At 39.5% G+C, this 20999-nt stretch overlaps 1 protein-coding gene across 1 annotated transcript; it reads left to right on the top strand.

The window, feature by feature from the left end:
* The first annotated feature begins 30 nt into the window (after nt 1-30).
* On the top strand, nt 31-20635 carry LOC121380395 (eukaryotic translation initiation factor 5B-like). Its single transcript, XM_041509190.1, has 10 exons — nt 31-436; nt 2745-2873; nt 3849-3989; nt 5294-5407; nt 6315-6436; nt 7822-7867; nt 8729-8782; nt 9882-10044; nt 17466-17591; nt 19321-20635. Exons 1-10 carry the CDS (start codon nt 248-250, stop codon nt 20568-20570), a joined length of 2334 nt encoding a protein of 777 aa, XP_041365124.1. The 5' UTR covers nt 31-247; the 3' UTR covers nt 20571-20635.
* The last annotated feature ends 364 nt before the right edge of the window (nt 20636-20999 follow it).

Raw genomic sequence — 20999 nt, 5'->3', positions numbered from 1 at the left:
TCTTGACGCATTATCAAGCGGATCTTTTGATAATTATTATACTATGTAACACAAACATTTTCAATATATTTTAGCTAAAACAATAAGATATGTTTATTTAATGCATAAGTTCAAGACGGAAGTGTAACTTAAAACATGGCGGGTTACCAAACTTGGGGAGTGTAAAATTCATTGCAAAGTCTTTTTATGCATGTATACTGTAACGTTGAGACTCTGTGGGGTTACTTACTAATTTAAAACAACTAAAATGCCCAGTGGTCGACAAAGTGTAAAGAGACAACACCCAAATTCTGGTGTTAGGCTTGATTTTGAAAATCTTTTAAAAAGCTTCACAGAAACTGAAACTGTTCGTTATGAACAATTTGCCGAGGTATGGCGAAAAATGAAGTTTTCCATGTTGTGTGCTGGGAGGCAAAATGACAGAGAAGTCAGAGAGGTACAAATATTGTTAACATAGGTTTTGGAGCTTAACATTAGGTAATTCATCACACAGTAAACCTTGACTGTAGCCTGTACTGTAGGCTAGTACTAACACTATTTTTTGTTCCAACCAGTGTTTTACAGGTAATATGTTCTATCCTGTCTAATGTTCGATATACCGTATACACAAATATTTTCGCAGCTAAAATAATTTGTGATCGGGCTTTCATTTTACATTTTTGCAAGGAATTATTTTTGCGACTGTGTCCTCCAATAATATAATCAAAATTACCCATATTTCATTTGCCAAACTCTTTTCAATGACGATTTCACGCACACACTTGGACATGTTCACCATGCTGTCGGCAAAACGTCAATATTGTATGTATGTCTGATAAGACTATTGTCATGTTATCGATGGAACACGCACATGCGATACAGAAAATTGAAAAACGCAAATATCACAAGAAATAACTTTTAATTATTGGTGGTACCCACAAACTTCCATTCAAAGTTACAAAGAATACAAACAAAACTGAGATTACGTAACAACAGACTTCGATCAAATCCATGTGACCATGCAGTTTTACAGAATCACGTGACCATGCAGGTTTACAGAATCTCGTGACCGTACAGACTTCTGCTTGATTCTGATATGGGTTGAGCATGTAGAGATAAGACTATATATTATAAGGGAAATAATATTTTACCAAATCCGAAATAAGTTTGCACATATTTAAATTCGCGGTGCTATCAACGTGTTCGCGATTTCCACGGTATATTTTATTCGCGAACATATTTGCGTATACGGTAAGCATTTGTCCAGAAAATTTGCTCTGACAAGCAAAATGTACCCCAGTGGTTATCCAATGGACAAGTAAAAAATTTCAATGCAGTTTTATTTTGAGCAGTCAAAAATATGGTCCTTGTACTTGAATAAAACAAAACATTTATTTGGACATTAAGTGAAAATATTAGTGGACAAGTAGATTTCTAGATGTACTTGTCGGGTGGACTAGTGAAAAATTCTGCTTATTTCTATCCCTTTTGTCTGGGTAGATGCTAGTTCGAACGGATGTAGATAGTGTGGTTCTTTGTACATCCGAAATTTGTTACATTACCCTATACAGTGTTTCTGCCAGAAAGAAATATTTGGGTATGGCACTATGGAATTGAATGCAACCACAGTCAACAAGGGGTATGGGAGGCCTCCCCAAGAAAGAAAATGGGTTAAGTGTAGGGTTAGGTTAAGAAAATCATACATTAATGATAAGAGTAATTAATTTTGTCAAAAGGTTAACTTTAAAGAAAAAACATTTGCCAAAACATCTGGGTATGGCACCATACCCATTTTACCCTCTGGCAGAAACCCTGCTATATATAGCTGGTATTCAAAACTTGTGGCACCATGTTTCAACTGTTTCTCAACTGAAATAGTGCAACAAATGGACACACAACCCAAAAATGTATAACCTACCATACTCACTAAATCCCAATTGAAGTACTTGCATCATTATTAACAAAATAAATCTTCCGACAACGACAACCTTCCAAATTCCCCCGCCATTTTAGCAATGCACAATATTTCACGCGAACTGCCATTCTGTTCGCGTTTTGGTTACGTAAAATTAAATTTACGCGAGCCGCAAATCAGTTAAGTCATGACCTGTAGACATTCAAAAATTAAAACTTGCAAACTTCATGATTACAGGACGTTCATTATACAGTTAAGTATTGTAATTTTGAGACCCTACGCAAATATAATTCACATAACCGAACAATTGGTTACCTAGGTAAAAACCACGTGAACCGACTTCTGGTTACCTCAGATTCGAAATATTGTCCCCTGCATTTATGATTAGGATGATGCATATAAAATGTACTTTGCTGCTAATTGAAAATAATAGCTCACAGAATAGTGGCAGCAGATTTTAACTTTCCTATCATCTTTGTGGTCCTTAGCCATGTCAGATGCCATAGAACAGTGTATAAAAAATGTGTTAAGAGTATCATTAAATACACATGTAAAACATTTCTTTATTTCTTTTTTTTCTTTGGTTAAAATATTCACCCCACTTTAATAATAAATAGCTTTTAATCCACTAGTCTGTCTAATTCCATTAACACTCATGAATATATTGCTTTCCATTTAGTAATCAGCTATTTTCATTTCATCCCAACAACTGAGTGATAAACGAAGAGAGGCATGGATAGATGCCTATGGGCATTTAATGTATTATCTACCAACTGCTCATATGTACATGTCATATACTAAAGTAAAACATGTTTATAGAGCTACAGGAAAAGTGACATTTCTATTTCAGTTCATGGATGAATGTTTCCACATAGCTCTTTCGTATTACCTGCCGCCATACAACTTCCAAGTTCGAGTTGGAGGATTATACTTGATATATGGACTGTATTTCACTCAGCTGTGTTTTCCCAGATCTAAGGTATCAGTTTGCTTACATGTATACAGTTATAATACATTCATATGTACATGTCATTTACTAAAGTAAAACATGTTTATAGAGCTATTTCGTATTACCTGCCGCCATACAACTTCCAAGTTCGAGTTGGAGGATTATACTTGATATATGGACTGTATTTCACTCAGCTGTGTTTTCCCAGATCTAAGGTATCAGTTTGCTTACATGTATACAGTTATAATATCCAATGGGCATATAATGGCTTTTCAAACTTTTAGAATTAATATTAAATATTGCTTAAAATAAGAATCATCCGGATGTGGAGCATGCGTGCAAACCGACTGTTGTGTCTGATACATCTAGGGCTTGTGTTTTGGGCATATGTGATTATTTCATTGCAGCTGGCTGCATGCATTTTACACATAGACACATTGCATGCATCCAGTCTGGATGCTCTCATTGAAACCAGTGTATTATTTGTTTTAGCCGGACTGAATGCATGCACCACCTCCAGTCTATATGCATATGAGTCTTAAGAGTTCATAAAATTGTTAATCCATTTTGAAAATCTCAAATTTCAAAGAGATGTACTAAATATAGTGACAAAAAAAAAAATGTATATCAATACTTTTTTTGAAATAGTAAAAACTACACAAAACACACGTTGATGCAAGTGTTGTATTTCCAAAATTTAAACATTTGACAAGATATGAATACTGGTCTACACAATAGTTACCATCAAATGTGAACACTGAGTTCACAAACAGCATCAGGGGTGAAATGTGGAATTTCAGATAAAAAATGTTTCTGTAATATACTTTCTTTTGAGCATCAGTATGTAGTAATTATTGTTATGGAAAGTAAAAATAATGCAATATTTTGTGCTGTTAGCAATAGCATTTCTAGTGTAGTCCTGTACCACATAGATCTACAAAGTGATTATCACTACCATATGTGTTACAATGTATAATTTATTTTATTGTTTATTGTTTTAAACAGATCCGTGTGACACTGGATCAGTGGAAGCAGATACTGGAATTTCAGGAAGATGCAAAGAGTCAGAAACATCTGGATGTCGATTTTTGTTTTCAGAAACTACTCTTCAAACATGCATTCCTCTTTGTGGCAACTTCAAAACAGGTAATTTGCTACTACCATCTCTTTATCATTACTTAGATCTACATGTAATCTCTGATGTCCTAAATGGACCTTGATCAGTTGGAAAAATATTGAGGAGAGTGATTAATTAAATGCTCCCCTCACTTAGATCATTGGAAGCCATTTAAGATATACAGTTAGTATCATTACCATAGTCATACCATATACATTTACATGTTAACGTGATCTAAAAATGACTCTCCTTGAATGTGTTTCAGGGGAGTGATGGAGAAAAGAGAGCGATAGCTCCCCTGAAACATAGAGGTTTGCCTAAGTACTGTACCTTGATTGATTTCAAGTTTAATGGTTATAATATTTTGCATATGTTAAAATTAGGTGTGGGACATAGCCCAGTGGCAAAGCGCTTGCTTAATGCACGGTCAATTTAGGATCGATCCCCGTCGATGGTCTCATTGGGTTATTTTCTTTCCAACCAGTGCACCACGACTGGTATATCAAAGGCTGTGGTATGTGCCATCTTGTCTGTGGGATGGTGCATATAAAAGATCCCTAGCTACTAATGGAAAAATGTAGCAGGTTTCCTCTCTACTACTATGTTAGAATAATCAAGTGTTTGACATCCAATAGCCAGTGATTAGTAAATCAATGTGCTCTAGTGGTGTCATTAAACAAAACAAAGAAACTTTTTATATTAAAATTATGAATACCATCAGAATGTGTTTGTGTTCATTTGCACAAAACATATTGCATTGAATATATCAACAACAGAATTGAAATGACGTAATACTTTAATGAGTAATAACATTTCTCACCCATCAGCTTGATTTCCCTTCAAATTTGGACACAGATCTTCTAGTTCTATTTGGTAATCATTTTTTTATTGAAATTATTTACCTATGATCCTCAAATGCAGTGTTAAAATATTAAGAATCCGCCTTCATCTGTTGTTATATTATATAATGTTGAAGTCCGTTTTATTACTTGTGCTTGAGTTGTTTTGTTGCTTGATTGTAAACAAAAAAAAGATTATTTATAGTCATGTCAGGTGTTGAATTTGGGGATTTTGTTTTTAGAATTCCACTAGAATCATAAACATGATTTAATAATGATATTTTTGAGATCTCTTCCGACTCAAAATGTGGAATTTGCGGAAGCATGAAATCATGCTAAATTTGCAGTCTGCATGTGTACATCAGGTGATTGAAAGTAATTTCATTTTTTTGTAATCCAATAATTTGTGTGCTTATACATTGTATCTGGATTAATTTTATAATTGAAACTTTATTTGAATTACATTTTATAAATTCCTTTTTCTTCTTGTTCAGGTTTACCCACGGTCTGGGGACACGGTGGAGACTGTTGTGAGCAGTGAGATGCCCGATGAGTTGAAAGAGACTCAAGGATGTCTACAGACTATGTTTTCAGCTAATGTGTTGGAGGTACTGACTTTTACACTTGTAGGAGATATTTCTTGCTCTAGGCAGTGCACCTCGACTGATATACCAAAGGATGTGGTATGTGCTATCATGTCTGTCAGATGGTGCATATAAAAGATCCCTTGCTACTAATGGAACAGGTTTTCTCTCCAAGACTATAAGTCAAAATTGCCAAATGTTTGACATCCAATAGCCGATGATTAATAAATCATTGTGCTCTAGTGGTGGTGTTAAACAAAAGAAACTAACTATCCAGGCTTGTCTTAATATCCTGGTAACTGCCATCACTGCTCCATCGTTACTTTGGGATACAGGAACATGTGGAGGTAAATAGAGGTCAACCTCCCCTGCAAAAACAAATTTTCTTTTTTGAAAAATATTTTTTCAGGAGAAGCATGACCTGAACCTCTTAGAAACTTTGCTCCCCATGGTCTTGATACACTCCCTCAGTACATTTCATGCACATGAGACTGGTGTATAAGCCTTTTATTTTGAAATATAATCAGTATAGTACTCAGGGTGTTATGCTTCTGTGTAGTGGAGTTAGTTTTAAGACTATGCTGAAAATTATCTCTCTTTTTTTTCATTAGTACCTCTCTTTTTTTTCATTAGTACATGTAGTTTTTCATTTCCAATTTATTTTTTTCTTAATTAGTTTCAAAAGTAATTTTTAAACAGTGCTTATTTACCAGCCTTTTAGGTTGTATATACAGATGCACTCTCTCTGTCTCTGTCTCTCTCTCTCTCTCTCTCTCTCTCTCTCTCTCTCTCTCTCTCTCTCTCTCTCTCTCTCTCTCTCTCTCTCTCTGTCTCTGTCTCTGTCTCTGTCTCTGGCTCTGTCTGTCTGTGTGTGTGTGTAGTTGCATATGATTTACATGTATGATGAGCTCTTATGGTAATGTTTTTACAGGAACTGTCTGCTGTGCATACTCAGTATGAGAAGATTAAAATAAGCTTAGCTGGACCAGATGCTGAGCGTCCTGCCAGGTCCCTGGACATGATACAAAGCAAACTTGTAGACAGCATAGTGAGGTTTGTTTACCTTTTTCTAGCTGTACATTCGTTCTGCAGAACATTACCAAAACAAGAGTATAACTTGAAAGCAACCTAATTTTAAAACATCAATAAAAGTATAAAGTGGGTTTCACACTCCAGCAATGATAATTTCTTCCACAAAGTTAGTAGTTTTGTTTTTCATATGGACAAAGATCAGAGCAGAGCTATCAGTCTCGCATTCCATCACTCCCCTGAGACTGGTTCAAGAAGAGTAATTTTTACAGGGCTTCTAGATTATAGTATCCCCACTCCCATGGCTAGTGATATTCAATGTTGAGCTAGTAAATAACTTCTATCACCTTGCCCGATGGCTAGTGAAACAAAAAGTTATCAAATGCTGCATTTAAGTCTATATTGTAAATATGAATATCCTGCCCACTCACCCAGCCCCCCCCCCCCTCCCCCCCCAAATGTAAGGGTTTTTAAGCTCTATGTCCTTCTTTAGGTGACATATCCGATTATTACTATTAGTAAAATTGTATTTATTTAAAGTAGGGCTAGTGGATTTTTAATCATGGCTAGTACATTTTTAAAATCACTGATCCTATGGCTAGTGGATTTGTTAACAATTCTAGAAGCCCTGATTTTTAGTTCTCCGTGATTTATTTGGTATCAATGTGGTATTATCTGAAATGGCAACCCATAATCACTTCCCTCAATTTGTTTAATGTCACGTTCTGAAAGATGTTTTCATCTGTGATTCTCAAAAGTCTTTACCTGTACTTCTTATGTAATTGAAAACCATCAGGGTTAGATATTTGTTTAAAAATTCAAATATATTTTCACCCTCCCATTATGAGGCAGGATGCAGTTCAGTGGTAGAGCCCCGCTTGAAGTACAGTGGGTTGCAAGATCAATCCCCTTTGGTTGGACCCCCTTTTTTTTATTATATGCCCGTCTATGATGGGTCATATTATGGTATGGCATTGTCCGTCTGTTAACTTTTTCTTGTCTTATCCGCCTGTATGGTGGCAGCAGGTTTCTTATTGCTAGTTAGATCAATATAATTTTGTTACAGATCCAGTAGACATAGTTAAAAAAAGGTTTTCATGTCCATTGTTGACAGTGCACATAACTGTTATTCTGATGAATACCTATCTTAGCTAAAGGCGGGAATTAGTCCAGTGGAAAAGCGCTCACCTGATGTGCAGTCAGTCTAGGATTGATCCATGTCTGGCCCATTGGGCTATTTCTCGTTCCAGCCAGTACACCATGACTGATAGGCAGCGGTATTTGCTGTCCTGTCTGTGGGATGGTGCGTATAAAAGATCCTTTGCTACTAATGGAAAAATGTAGTGGGTTTCCTTGCTAAGACTATGTCCAGTTGTTTTTTATTTGTCTTTGTCTTTTTGTTTTTTTAGCCGACTGGAAAGTCATAATGAAAAGCTGACAAAATTGAAGCAACAGGTATGTTCAGAGAAAAACTTAAAACAGAGTTTGTAATAGATATTTTTTATTGGGGGCAGTAGTTTTAATGTCTTACAAGCTAATTGCATTTTTCTTCAGTACTATTGTTTTATATCAAGTCAAAATACCTATTGATTTCTTTAGAAATACATATAGTCTAACTCTAATGATTGATATTGATTTTTATTATCCACATGATCCATCATAACTAAGTTAATAAAAACCATACAAATCACATGTGTAATAATAAGTGTAATGACATAATTTGTGGAAGTGACATCATAACATGATGTTGCTTCCTAATTCCTAACTCAAACTGTGCATTTGAAATATGACATCATTTCATCATCTCCTAGTTGTTAATGAAACATTTTGAGATGGTCCTCAATATTTATATATAAAAATAACAATAATTAAGAAATTATCCCATTCATGTGTGAGTCGTACTGGTTTTATGAAGCTTGTGTCAGGATTTATGTATTGCCTTCCCTCTCTCTCTCGAACAATACAAAAATCCTGACATTTGTTTCATAAAATCAGTACGACACACAAGCTCGTGTAATAATCTCTATTCATTACCCTTATGGTTAAAAATATTTTGGTAGATATCAAAGTGATATGTCCCACTTTTAACATCACACGATGACGTTATCAATTGGCGCACAACCTTACAGGAACGTCAATGAAACGAGATGAGTGATATAAATTAAGATCGATTATGGGTAATAAATAGGATATTTAACTCGCTACCATTTTGTATCATGTTTATGTCCCTCATGAAATAATTTTCATTGTCACCCGGGACATAAACATAATACAAAATGGAAGATCGTTTAATATCCTATAAATATTTCATTTCAGTTGCAGCAAAAGAGGTCACTACTTGAACTCTCAGACGAAGAGGATCCAACATTTGTAAGAATATTGAAGACACCTTTGTTTATAATGTGTTGTTAATTCTAGTAATGGGCTAGCTAGTTGATAATGATTTTAGGGTCTATTCCTAATTTTATTATTATTATATTTATTTACCTGTATAATGAGTCAGTCATGGTATTGGATACATGTATAGATTTTGGAGTATTGATTTTTGTTGCAAATACAAGGTTTTATCACTCATGTTTCTAGACTCCGATAATCGGCATCATTCCCCACCATTCACAAAAGATTATGTCATTTTCTATTCCCAACTTTGGACTAAAACATTCCCAATCTGAATGTAGATATTCGTTTTGTTTATTATTATATACAGATTATATTTTGAAATCAATATGTAAGACTTGACAAAGACCCGTTCCCTCACCTATAACATTTCATAATGCAAAATAGATATATTATTTTGAATAAATAAAAGTACATATATATGTATAGTATTACTCTTTTAAAATCTGACTTGGTTTAATAAGATAAAAATTCCATCTTTTGATTTGTAAAACGACACAAAAGTTCCCATAGTCAAAGCCATGGGCGTCACAGTCAAATTTTAGAAATAAAACCCTGAAATAACATAAGTTGTGACTTACATGCACGTATTGTTTACATAGGAGTTCAGGTAAACCCAACTGGACACTTATTAAAATTCCTGAAATAACATAAGTTGTGACTTACATGCACGTATTGTTTACATAGGAGTTCAGGTAAACCCAACTGGACACTTATTAAAATTCCTGAAATAACATAAGTTGTGACTTACTTGCACGTATTGTTTACATAGGAGTTCAGGTAAACCCAACTGGACACTTATTAAAATTCCTGAAATAACATAAGTTGTGACTTACATGCACGTATTGTTTACATAGGAGTTCAGGTAAACCCAACTGGACACTTATTAAAATTCCTGAAATAACATAAGTTGTGACTTACATGCACGTATTGTTTACATAGGAGTTCAGATAAACCCAACTGGACACTTATTAAAATTCCTGATTAGAAATAAACATGTTAATTTTACTTAAAACAAGTTTATAAATACTTCTGCAATTCATCCAACCATATATTTTCATTTTGATTTCAGGAACCATCCATGAGCAATGCAGCTAAGCTCAAGGCTAAGGCATTCTCTGGAATGGTAAAACAGTCGAGGTCACGGCGCCATCGTTCAGTTTTAATGCAAGATTCACCTCCAGAAAACTCCCCTAGCACGTCAGTGAAAGAAAGCACATGCAGGATGCCTCTTGGTATGAAAGAACATGATCTCAGAATCATGAAACTCGGTTTAATTCTCTTAAGTTTCGGGAGAGTTGATTTGTTGTGTTTAATGACACCATTAGAACACATCGATTTATTAATCATCGGCTAATGGATGTCAAACATTTGGTAATTTTGACATATAGTCTTAAGAGAGGAAAGGTAAAGTTTGTTTAGTTTAACAACACCACTAGAGCACATTGATTGATTAATCATTGGCCTTTGATATACCAGCACGGGCTAGAACGAATAATAGCCCAATAGCCCATTGACTGGGATTGATCCTAGACTGACTGCACGTCAGGTAAGTGCTTTACCACTGAACTACGTCCTGCCCTTAGTTTTTTTTTGGTTGTTTTTTTTATCCCACTGCCCCCTTTCCTTTCTCTCCTTTGAATTCCATCTCATTTCTTCCCGATCTGGCAACTCCTATCTTTCAACTTCTTTTGCTGTCCACCTCCACATCCCAGTCCTTGTCATGTCCCGCCCTTAGTTGTTAGAGAGTGACATAGCTCAGTGGAAGAGCACTCACAAGAGTAAGATATTAATCTCCCTTCGGTGTTGTTATTTTCACCTTTTGAATTTGTTCTCAGTAAACCTCTCTAGTTCTTCATACTTACTTTCACAGGATAAAGTTAATAACCTACATCATTAATGACTTACTTGCTTTTCTATAGACATTACCTGTCCTCAAACAAGTGCACCTCCCCCCCACGCAAGTGGTCTGGTCCGAACATCCCAACAGCCAATGGGATGGCCTAAATTCTTCTACTGCATACTGCTCTCTAGTTCCGGTCAAATGACTGTAACTTCCTTCTTTTTCTCTTCGCTAAAGGGTCTGGACGTCTTTTTGCTTGGCTCTGTTTGGAGTCAACTTTTTTTATAAGACCTTTGGTTTTGTATTCGTATTGGGTGAAATGTTTTTCACCTTAATTTCGTTAGCTTTCGTATGTGTCTTTTCGCGTATTCGCTTGACTTTCCAAGCGTTTAATTACATGAAATGTTGTTATATTGCCGGTTGTCGTGTCGGACGCCATTTGCAAAATGGCGTCTGTATTGACTGGCTTGTGTTGGGTGGAATGTTTTTTCACCTTATTTCGTTAGCTTTTGTTAGCTTTCGTATGTTTTTCGCGTATTTCGCTTGACTTGCCAAGTGTTAATTACATGAAATGTTATTATATTGCCGGTTGTCGTGTCGGACGCCATTGCAAAATGGCGTCTTTGTTGACCGGCTTTGTGTTTGTGTCATGGATTCTTTTTCTTTCTCTTTCACAGATTGAAAACTTATTATCATGTCGGATGTTAATGTTCAGAGACAGGTACGAGCGTGTTTACGCTGTAAAAAGTTCACTGCAGGCGGCGACCCTCATGATCTATGTCCGGGTTGCCGTGTTCCTTGTAGCCTCTCTTCGAGATGCGACCTGTGTTCGGGCCTGTCTACTGTCGACTTCGCGGCTTACTTGAAGGTGGTGTCGGCGAGAGCCAAGAAAGTGGAATCTTCGCCGTCAATTGCGGACTCCGTAGCAGATGTATTACGTTCGATGCTACCCACTATGCTGAAAGAGACCATGGCGTCGATGGCGGCCTTACCAGAACCGGCAGGTTTGGGGTCAGGTCCGGTTCAAGTCCCCTCTTCGGGGGGTGCGGCTCCAGGACGCAAGACTTCCGATGACAGGCCTGCGGTTCCTATGCAGCCCTCTGACAAGCCGACTCAATCAGTTAGACGTTCCACGGCCTCCAAGGATCACTGATCTTCAGCGGGGAAGTCATCTTCGGCGCAGCGGAGCCGGGACCGGAGCCGGGCCCGTAGCCGTTCGCCACGACCTGCACGGCTCCCTACGGGTTCCGTGGATCAGCAGCGCAGACCTTCTATTGAGGCTTCAGAGGGTTCTCGACGGGACCGTCCACGGTCCGGTTCACCAGTGACTTCTGCTTCGGCAGATCGATTAGCCTGTGCTCGAGTGCTTTGAGACTTTGGAGATGCAGCGCCTACAGCGGTTTCCATCATTGATGAGCCTGAATCTCCTGACCATATGAATATGAGGGATTGCTTGGCGGCCGTCTATGACATGTTGCCGTCCTTGCCACATCCACCAACGCCGTCCAAGAAGGGACCGACACCGATGATAGCGACTGATGTGGTGATCCGTTCCTTGGCAGCCGGTACACTCGTATCTGAGGTGGCGACAGATTTAGACCGCACTTTTAAAGACACAGCGTCTTTCGTCGCCTTCCCGTCTTGGGGTCACCGTATGTATCCGGTGTTTGACATGCCCTTTACAGATGGAGCTCCGTCTTTGGATGAAGATGTTCACCGTCTTGGGAAGTCGTCAACCATGGATTTGACGGACAAACAAGTACAAGCCATGGATACTGCCCAGAGACGTTGCTTGTTTGTGTTATCTTACTTGGACGTTTTCCTTGCTGCGATGGCCACCCAGGCAAAAGATGCACGGTGCTACGCGCTGTTTCAGCAATCGGCGCAGATGCTAGCTTTCCTGACGTCTTCGGTGACTTCGATGTCTTCGATGTTGATGCAATACCGTCACCAGGCTTATCTGAAAAAATCCACTTTGGATTTCCAGCATAAGAAGGAGCTATTAGCTCAACCGTGGTCCGCAACGAAGCTGTTTGCAGGCAAAGTTTCTGAGGTGGTGAAGGCCAATGATAAGGACCAACAGTCGACAGCAACTGTCAAAGCGTTGCAACTTATTTCGACGTTGGAAGTCTACATTCACACCACAACCACCATCTAAGCGCTGGAAAGGTTCCTTTCGAGGTCAACCTTCTCGACGGTTTCCGGTCAGACAACCATCCGGTCCGCCAGCTCGGACCCAGGGGAAGCCTGGTCGACGTTGACGCCAGCCAACAGATCGTGGACTGCTCAGATTGCTTCAACCTACACCCGCCCCTGATTTTGAACCAGAACAACTATTCGGTTTTGACGCTTCCGGTGTGTACCACACCGGTCGGAAGATCCATGGTCGGAAGTCGACTTCGCCGTTATTGGCGAAACTGGCAGACACTTTGCCAAGATCCGTTTGTCACGTCGATCTTGAAGACAGGGTATCGTCTGCAATTGTCTGCCATCCCTCCATTGACCACTTCACCTCGAGAACCGCGGCATTCCGTCGCGCAAGTCAAGGTTCTACGGGAGTCCGTCTACAAGCTGGTGGAGAAGGGAGCCGTTCGCAGCATTTCGGAAGCACACTTAACACCCGGCTTTTACTCGGACATCTTTCTCGTACCAAAGAAAGATTCTCCAGAGCTGCGAATGATTCACAACTTGGCGGTCTTCAACGATCACTACCTGTCTCCTCCTCCGACCTTCAAGATGTTAACGTTGCGAGATGTCATAGCCGTGATCAGACCGGGGGATTGGCTTGCCTCGCTAGATCTCAAGGACGCCTACCTGCACGTTCCGATGCATGCCGATTTCCATCACTACCTGCGGTTTGTGCTACAGGGTCGGCATTACGAATGGACAGTCCTGCCCTTTGGGATATCCATAGCGCCATGGCTGTTCACCAGAATCACGACTCCGATGTCACGCTTCCTGCATCGCAGAGGTATATCCTTTTACCCATACCTCGACGATTGCCTGATGAGATGTCACAGCAAGACAGGGCTGACTGCACATGTTGTCTTCATCATGGACTTTCTCAAGCAGTTGGGTTGGATTATCAACATCGAGAAATCTCGACTGGCTCCTACGCAGTCTCTACAGTTCATAGGCGCTTGGCTTCGACCCGACCTGGGCCTCGTTCAAGTTCCTTTAGACCGTTGGGAGAAGATCCAGACCATGATTGCCATAGCCCTCACCGCTCCAATGACCTTCCGCGGTTGGCAGAGTCTCCTGGGTCTCCTCACTTCTGCCCAGGATTTGACACTCAGAGGTCGTCTCCAGTTGCGGCGCTTGCAGATGTTTCTCAACCCGTTTGTTCGTTTCAACAATCCGGACTTGATCATCTTACTCCCGGACGATCTACGCTCCAGCCTGCAGTGGTGGCAGCTCCGATCGAACGTCATAGAAGGTGTCTCTATGCGGGCCTTCATAGCCACTCATCACCTGTTCGTCGACGCATCACTGGAAGGTTGGGGAGCCCATCTAAGCAACCAGACTACTTCAGGGCTGTGGTCTCCCGGCGAACTCGGACTCCACATCAACCTGTTGGAGTTGTTGGCAGTCTACTACGCTATCCTTCATTGGCGACAGAGGTTGACGGAAGCCTCTCTCATGGTGGCCACAGACAGTACTACCGCGGCGGCTTACATCAATCGTCAGGGCGGAACTCACTCCAGCAGTCTGCTGCAGTTGACTTATCGTCTCTACAAGCTGGTCGACGAAATTCCATTGCAACTTCGGGCTCGTCATATTCCAGGGGTTTCCAATGTACTAGCCGACACATTGTCCCAGCCGTCGTCTCCACAGCCGACGGAGTGGATGCTCCATCCGGAAGCGTTTCGATGGGTGTGCGACAGACTTTGGACACCAAACATCGATCTTTTCGCCACACGATTCAACCATCAGCTGAGGGTTTATGTGTCTCCGGTGCCGGATCCCGAAGCTCTGGATCTCGACGCATTGGCCATCAGCTGGGAACAGATGGACGCGTACGCTTTTCCTCCACCAATCCTCCTTCCAAGGGTGCTGCAGAGGTTTCAGCTGTACCATTGTCGCCTGTTGCTCATTGCTCCGATGTGGCCATCCAGGATGTGGTATCCAGATCTAATACGTCTTGCCGATCCACATCCTTTACCGCTGCCAGACTGGGATCATCTGTTGCTGCATCCCACGTCAAGACTATACCATCCACGTCCGCAGTTGTTCCAACTGCACGCGTGGACTTTATCTCCAAGAGTTTGAGGAAGAAAGGTTTTTCTTCACAGTCTACGGCGGCCATTTTGAAAGCGCACAGATCATCTACTACTGCGGCTGACAACGTCAGATGGCTTTGCTTTCACTGATGGTGTGTCCGGCAAAAACTCAAACCTCAGACGATCCAGATACCTCGTCTTGCTGATTTTTTGCTGTATCTGCGGACCACTTTACGATTGAAGGGGTCTACCATCGCTGGGTACGTTTCGGTCATCGCTACTGTTCGTGATGTCACTACCGGAACGAAGTTATCGGGTATTCCTGAGATCCATAAGATGATCAAAGGGTTTCGCCTTGAAGATCAAGTACACCGGTTTCGGCCACCAAGATGGGACCTGAATCTGGTGTTACGAGCGTTATCGACCGCACCTTATGAGCCGATCGAGTCCTCTTCCCTGCAAGATTTGACACGGAAGACGGTGTTTTTACTCGGTTTCGCCACGGCTGCCCGTGTCTCAGAACTTGGTACGTTTTCACCGAGATCGGCGTGCAGTCAACTTGGGGTTACTCATGAACTTTATTGCAAAGAATCAGTTACCAGACCAAGCGCCTCGCTCGTATGTTGTGCAGGCCCTCTCCTCTATCGTTGGTCCGGCGGACGTTGAGGACTTGGCGTTGTGCCCTGTTAGAGCCCTGCACCAGTACATCGAGAGGACCAGATCTTTTCGACAACATCGCAAAAGACTTTTCCTCTCCTGTAACCAGAGTCGGTTGAGGGATATTACCAAGAACACGGTGGCTACTTGGATCCGGTCGTCTATCCTGACCGCCTATCAGAAGGAGGGTTTACCTGCTCCGTCTGCTTCCAATCCGCATGAACTTCGTGCCTTGGCTGCCACGATGTCCCTGCACTGCAACACATCCATTCAGCACATCATCACTGGCTGTTTCTGGGCTAGGGACTCCATCTTTGCCAACTATTATCTGAGGGATGTTTCCACAGAAGACGTTGAGGGGTTCCATCATCTGGGTCCGGTTGTTGCTGCACAGACTCTGTTGAATACAAGCCGTCCTCGTCGCCGTTGATATCTGTCTGATTCTGGGCTGTATACCGAGATGTCCACTGAATCAACAGGTGAGGATTGCTTAGACTTTTGTTCTTTTGCACAGTTCACGCACTGGTGCCGGAACTTTTGTCTCGATAACCTTTACCCTGCACTGCATGTGGTTATTTGTTGTCGTTATTGAACTAACAGTTCTTTGGTGTACTAGACAGAAAACACTCGGGGGGGCTTGTTCTGTTCAATGTTCTGACGGATGCACCTCATTAGGTTGTCGCTTGTTATTGAAAAACTATAACACTTCAATACGTGAGGGTTACCTAACACCTGCATCCCTGGTGGCTACGTCTTCCCACCCTGTCAGAACCAGCATGAGATGTGGCTTCCGCCTCCTGGTCCATGTGTTCTAGGAGCCGTACCTGCCACTGCTGACGGATGCCACCATTCTGGTTGTTGTTACTAACATCACCTGCTTTGGTCTGTGACGGGCATCTCTAAGATGAGGGCTTACCAAGGTTGGCCTTATTCTTCCACTAGTCAGCCTCTTTCCGGTTGGGGAGTTATCACAAGCATCTACGGATCTCGGCACCCACCACCATCTGTTGAATGCTGCACTTGTTTGAGGACAGGTAATGTCTATAGAAATGGAGAAAACTTGAGTGTTTTCTCTTTTATAGATACATTACCTGTCCTCAAGATTCATCCCGCCCGGGCCTCCCCGCTTCCTGTTCTCCGTGCGATGCGCTCAGGGAAAAAGAAGGAAGTTACAGTCATGTGACCGGAACTAGAGAGCAGTATGCAGTAGAAGAATTTAGGCCATCCCATTGGCTGTTGGGATGTTCGGACCAGACCACTTGCGTGGTGGGGAGGTGCACTTGTTTGAGGACAGGTAATGTATCTATAAAAGAGAAAACACTCAAGTTTTCTCCATTTTCTATTTATGAAGGGGTAAAGTGCAAGGTTGGTCTAGGATTGATCCCTGTTGGTTGGCTCGGGCTATTTATCATTCCAGCCAGTGCATCACGACTGGTATATCAAAGGCTGTGGTATGTGCTATCCTGTCTGAGGGATGGTGCATATAAAAGATCCATTGCTACTTAGAAAATGTAGCAGGTTTCCTCTCTTAAGACTGTGAAAAGTACCAAATGTTTGACAACCCATATCCAATGATTAATAAATCAATGTACTCTAGTGATGTCATTAAACAAAACAAACTTTAACTTTTTCTCTTTCTATGACTCATTTTGCCCTAATTCTGGAGCGAAAAGTATGATTTTATTTTTTGTAAGTTTTGAAGTAACCTTTTAAAACTTTAATCAATTTCTGTAGGAACATTTTAAAATAGCTTAGGAACAAAGAAGCTGACCCAAATTTCATATTTTGAAAATTAAAATACATTTTAAAAATGAAATAATGTTAATTTACTCATAAAATTATCATTAAAAAGTTGTTATCATAAAAAAAAAATTATGTTATATTTAAGTTTGGGAAATAAAAAAAACCCTCATAAAAATAATGTTTTTGTTTGCAGGCTTGTCCGATGATGATGAAGCTGATGGTGATGACAGTGATGATTATGACACTCTGGTTGATTCGTTGATCAAGATGGAACGGAAACGAGACTTTCTGCCCATGCCCACTTTAACTACGGAAAAAGGTTTGTTTAATGTAGGGACAGACCCAAGTTTCAACCTGTGAAAATTAACACTGAGTTTAGTTAATCTACAAACATGTAATATATTTGGATGAAGTTACAACTGAGTGAAACATGAGTCTGTGACTTTAAAATGGTGAAATACCCTCTAAAAATAGACTAAAACTTGACTCCATAACTGTCACTTCTGAGACGCACATGCATTTTTAAAAATATGAGAAATGCATTTTGTAATATTAAAAACACCAGGATGACCAAAAATACTTTGAATGTACGGAAATTCATAATCTAAACAATAAAATCTAAGTAAAGTATGATTTAAGTTATCAAAAACGGTTATAATAGTCAAAAATATGTGTTGGTGTTTTATGACTAGGTTATGTCCCTTTAACAACATATTTAGCGTTATGTTAGGCACAATGATGAAAACGTCTTGTCCCTACCAGTAATGAACTTTGTTTGCTGGTAATGTTAATACTGACAGCAGGCCTTAATCTGCTTTGTGAAATGGGAGGGGGGGGGGGGGTTGACTTAAGTTCATTCAAGTCACCATGTTTTTAGCAGTAATGGGAAGTTGAATGCCATAATATATACTTGGAAATTAATTAAGCACAACTTAGCTTTGACTCTTGTGGCTTATACTTTGCAAGTAATTTAGAAAATTTTGTGGATATGAAATACTGAAATTAATGTTGTGTGTATATGGAGTATGTTGAAAAATCAACATTGACAGCAAGTGATACTGTCATTACATCAATTATTTAATGTTTACTAGAAAAAAAAGACAGAAACTGTAAATTTGTAGTACGGTAATTAACTACAGAGCTGGTATTTCACCAATATGCTTCTCATATTTTCATTTCATTTATTTTCGTGCTTATATCCAATTAAAGTTCAAGCACACTGTACTGGGCACACACCTCAGTTATCTGTTATCCAGGACAGTGGGTTAGTTGTTAGTGAGAGAACAGTGTGTAGTGACCTTGAACCTACCTACTAAGTCATTAAAACTTGCTCTGGGTGGGAGCCTGTACCGAGCTGAGAACCCTGTACTTACCAGCCTTATGTCCGATGGCTTAACCATGTCACCACAGAGGCCAGTTCTCATAAGTAATTTATTCATGCCATCTCGGACATTACCCAGTAGATGCAGAGTATTCAAAAACTTATCAGGATCAGATTTAAACTCCGTCAGCATAGGTAACTACTGCTTCGCGCCTTTTTGGCTGCAATACAATTCGGGTGGTGCTTACTTAATTTCCAGGGCCCCATTCCATGAAGCGATCTTTGCACTAATATCACCTTAATTGCATAATGTAGCTATGCACTTAAGGCGATCTTAAGGCTAAGATCACTTCTTGGAACGGGGCCAAGGTGTATATTTTGGACCTAATCCGATTTCAAAAACAAAATCACACAACAGACATTAAAACACCCACATGTTTACTGTGATAGCTCACTTAACACCTTGTTGGTCCATTGTTTTACTTTGGTGCAAGACTGTACATTAATGAATTGTTGCTGGTGAAGTGTGATGCACTGTACCCCAAGTTGTTCATTGGACCATCAGATTATAACCCTTTTATTGGCTTTTAGCTTTTGGAATATTCAGTCCAGCAGTCCAAGGGTATGGAAGGAGGCAATACTTTTAGGTAGGAGATTATGTTAAATATTCATAAAAAGAAAGAAGAAAAAATCAATGTTCTCATCAATGTTTATTATTTTATTTTAGCATCTTCCACTGAAAAAAGTTTCCCCAAAAAGGGATTGAAAAAATCCAAAAAACAATTGAAGGAGAAACAGTCATCAGCGACTACACTTGATAAGCAGAAGAAACAAAGAGGCAAATCTGCAACAAAAGAAAGAAAGAAAGCAGGGAAGAAAGGAGTCACTTCTGATTCAGATATGGACAATAGTTTAACTCCAAAGAAGAAGAAACGAAAGCAAGACAATACACCAAAATTACCCTCTGAAGACGCAACACATACTCAAGACAATGATAACAAAATGGGTTTGCCAAAAATAAAAGTAAAGCAACGAAAGCCTAGAAAGAAAAAAAGTGCAACCATGTTAGAAAAAAGCGAGAATATTGGTGAAACTGTTGTGGATGTTAATGAAAAGGAAGAATTTGAAGCTGAGACTGACACTGATTTGTTATCGCCAAAGAAAAAAAGACGAATTGCAAGAAAAGTTAATGTTAAAGTTGTGTCGGTGACAGATATTCGAACTACTGCTGGGGAAACAGTCTCTTCAGGTGATACAGATGGAAATTATCAAGTAGAAAGTGACTTGAATATGTCTACAACAAAGAAAATATCAGTAAAAGAGAAAAAGAAACAAAATGATGATACAGACAAAATATCTCGAGTAGAAAGTGACTTGAATATGTCTTCAACAGAGAAAATATCAGTAAAACAGAAAAAGAAACAAAATGATGATACAGACAAAATATCTCAAGTAGAAAGTGACTCGAATGAGTCTCCAGCAAAGAAAAAAGCCCTAAAACAGAAAAAGAAACAAAAAGAAGTGGTGTTGATTGACAATGAAAACAGTGTTGAAGAAACAGTTTCTACAAATGATAAAAATATTGACAAAAATAGTGCTTTTGAAGTTGGGAATGATACAGACTTTTCATCGCCAAAGAGAAAACGAAGACATCCAAAGACAAAAATCACAGAAACGGTTCCAATAACAATTGAAAATAAGGCTGATGGAGAAAACGAAACACACGGCAACACTGAATTACCATCAGCAAGGAAAAAACTAAAACGATCTGGGCAAGAAAATAAAAGTTCAGCCAAGTCTGGTGATGACAAAACTACAAGAAAGAGAAAAGACAATAAGCTTGACAAACAATCAACTGAATTTTGTTTTAAAGCTAATGACCCCAAAATGAGTCCTGTTCCAGTTAAACAGAAAGAAAAGTCCCCAAGAAAACAAGCTCTTGAATCGTCCCCCAAAAAAGGAAAATTAAAGAAATGATTATTGATAAGATGTCACACTCCAGACTTAATGTTGCATAACATATTAAAAGTTTATAAAAATTTTGAATTTAGTTGGGCTTTTTTATCCACATATTTGTGTTGTGACAAAATATACAGAATAACAAAAAAAGAAAAAAAAAGGATAATTTTATTGTATAAATGGATTAAAATTTTGTTTCATTTTGATGCAACTTGGTTCTATGTACATACAAACACAGTGCACGTCTTTCTGTCTACTCTACCTACTTTCGTACATATCTAATCGGAAATTCATTAGACAGTGTGGAAAATACACATTTTCTTCAGTTTCTTCTATTTTGAATATGGTCAAAATTTACGTGGATTGCAGTTAATGGTCAATGAACACGTTGGAGAATATGTGACATACCTTTAATATCTTTATATGTTGGACAAGCTTATGTAGAGA

This window comes from Gigantopelta aegis, chromosome 9 (genome assembly GCF_016097555.1).
Source record: "Gigantopelta aegis isolate Gae_Host chromosome 9, Gae_host_genome, whole genome shotgun sequence".
Taxonomy (NCBI): domain Eukaryota; kingdom Metazoa; phylum Mollusca; class Gastropoda; order Neomphalida; family Peltospiridae; genus Gigantopelta; species Gigantopelta aegis.
The sequence above is the reverse complement of the archived record's forward strand: the minus strand, read 5'-3'. Positions and strand labels throughout refer to the sequence as shown.

Bases quoted from the DNA above. Each gene is read 5' to 3' on its own strand.
- LOC121380395 (XM_041509190.1), top strand. From the start codon at position 248: ATGCCCAGTGGTCGACAAAGTGTAAAGAGACAACACCCAAATTCTGGT. The intron at 437-2,744 runs GTACAAATATTG...TTTCTATTTCAG, and splicing joins ATGACAGAGAAGTCAGAGAG to TTCATGGATGAATGTTTCCA. The intron at 17,592-19,320 runs GTTTGTTTAATG...ATTTTATTTTAG, and splicing joins CACTTTAACTACGGAAAAAG to CATCTTCCACTGAAAAAAGT.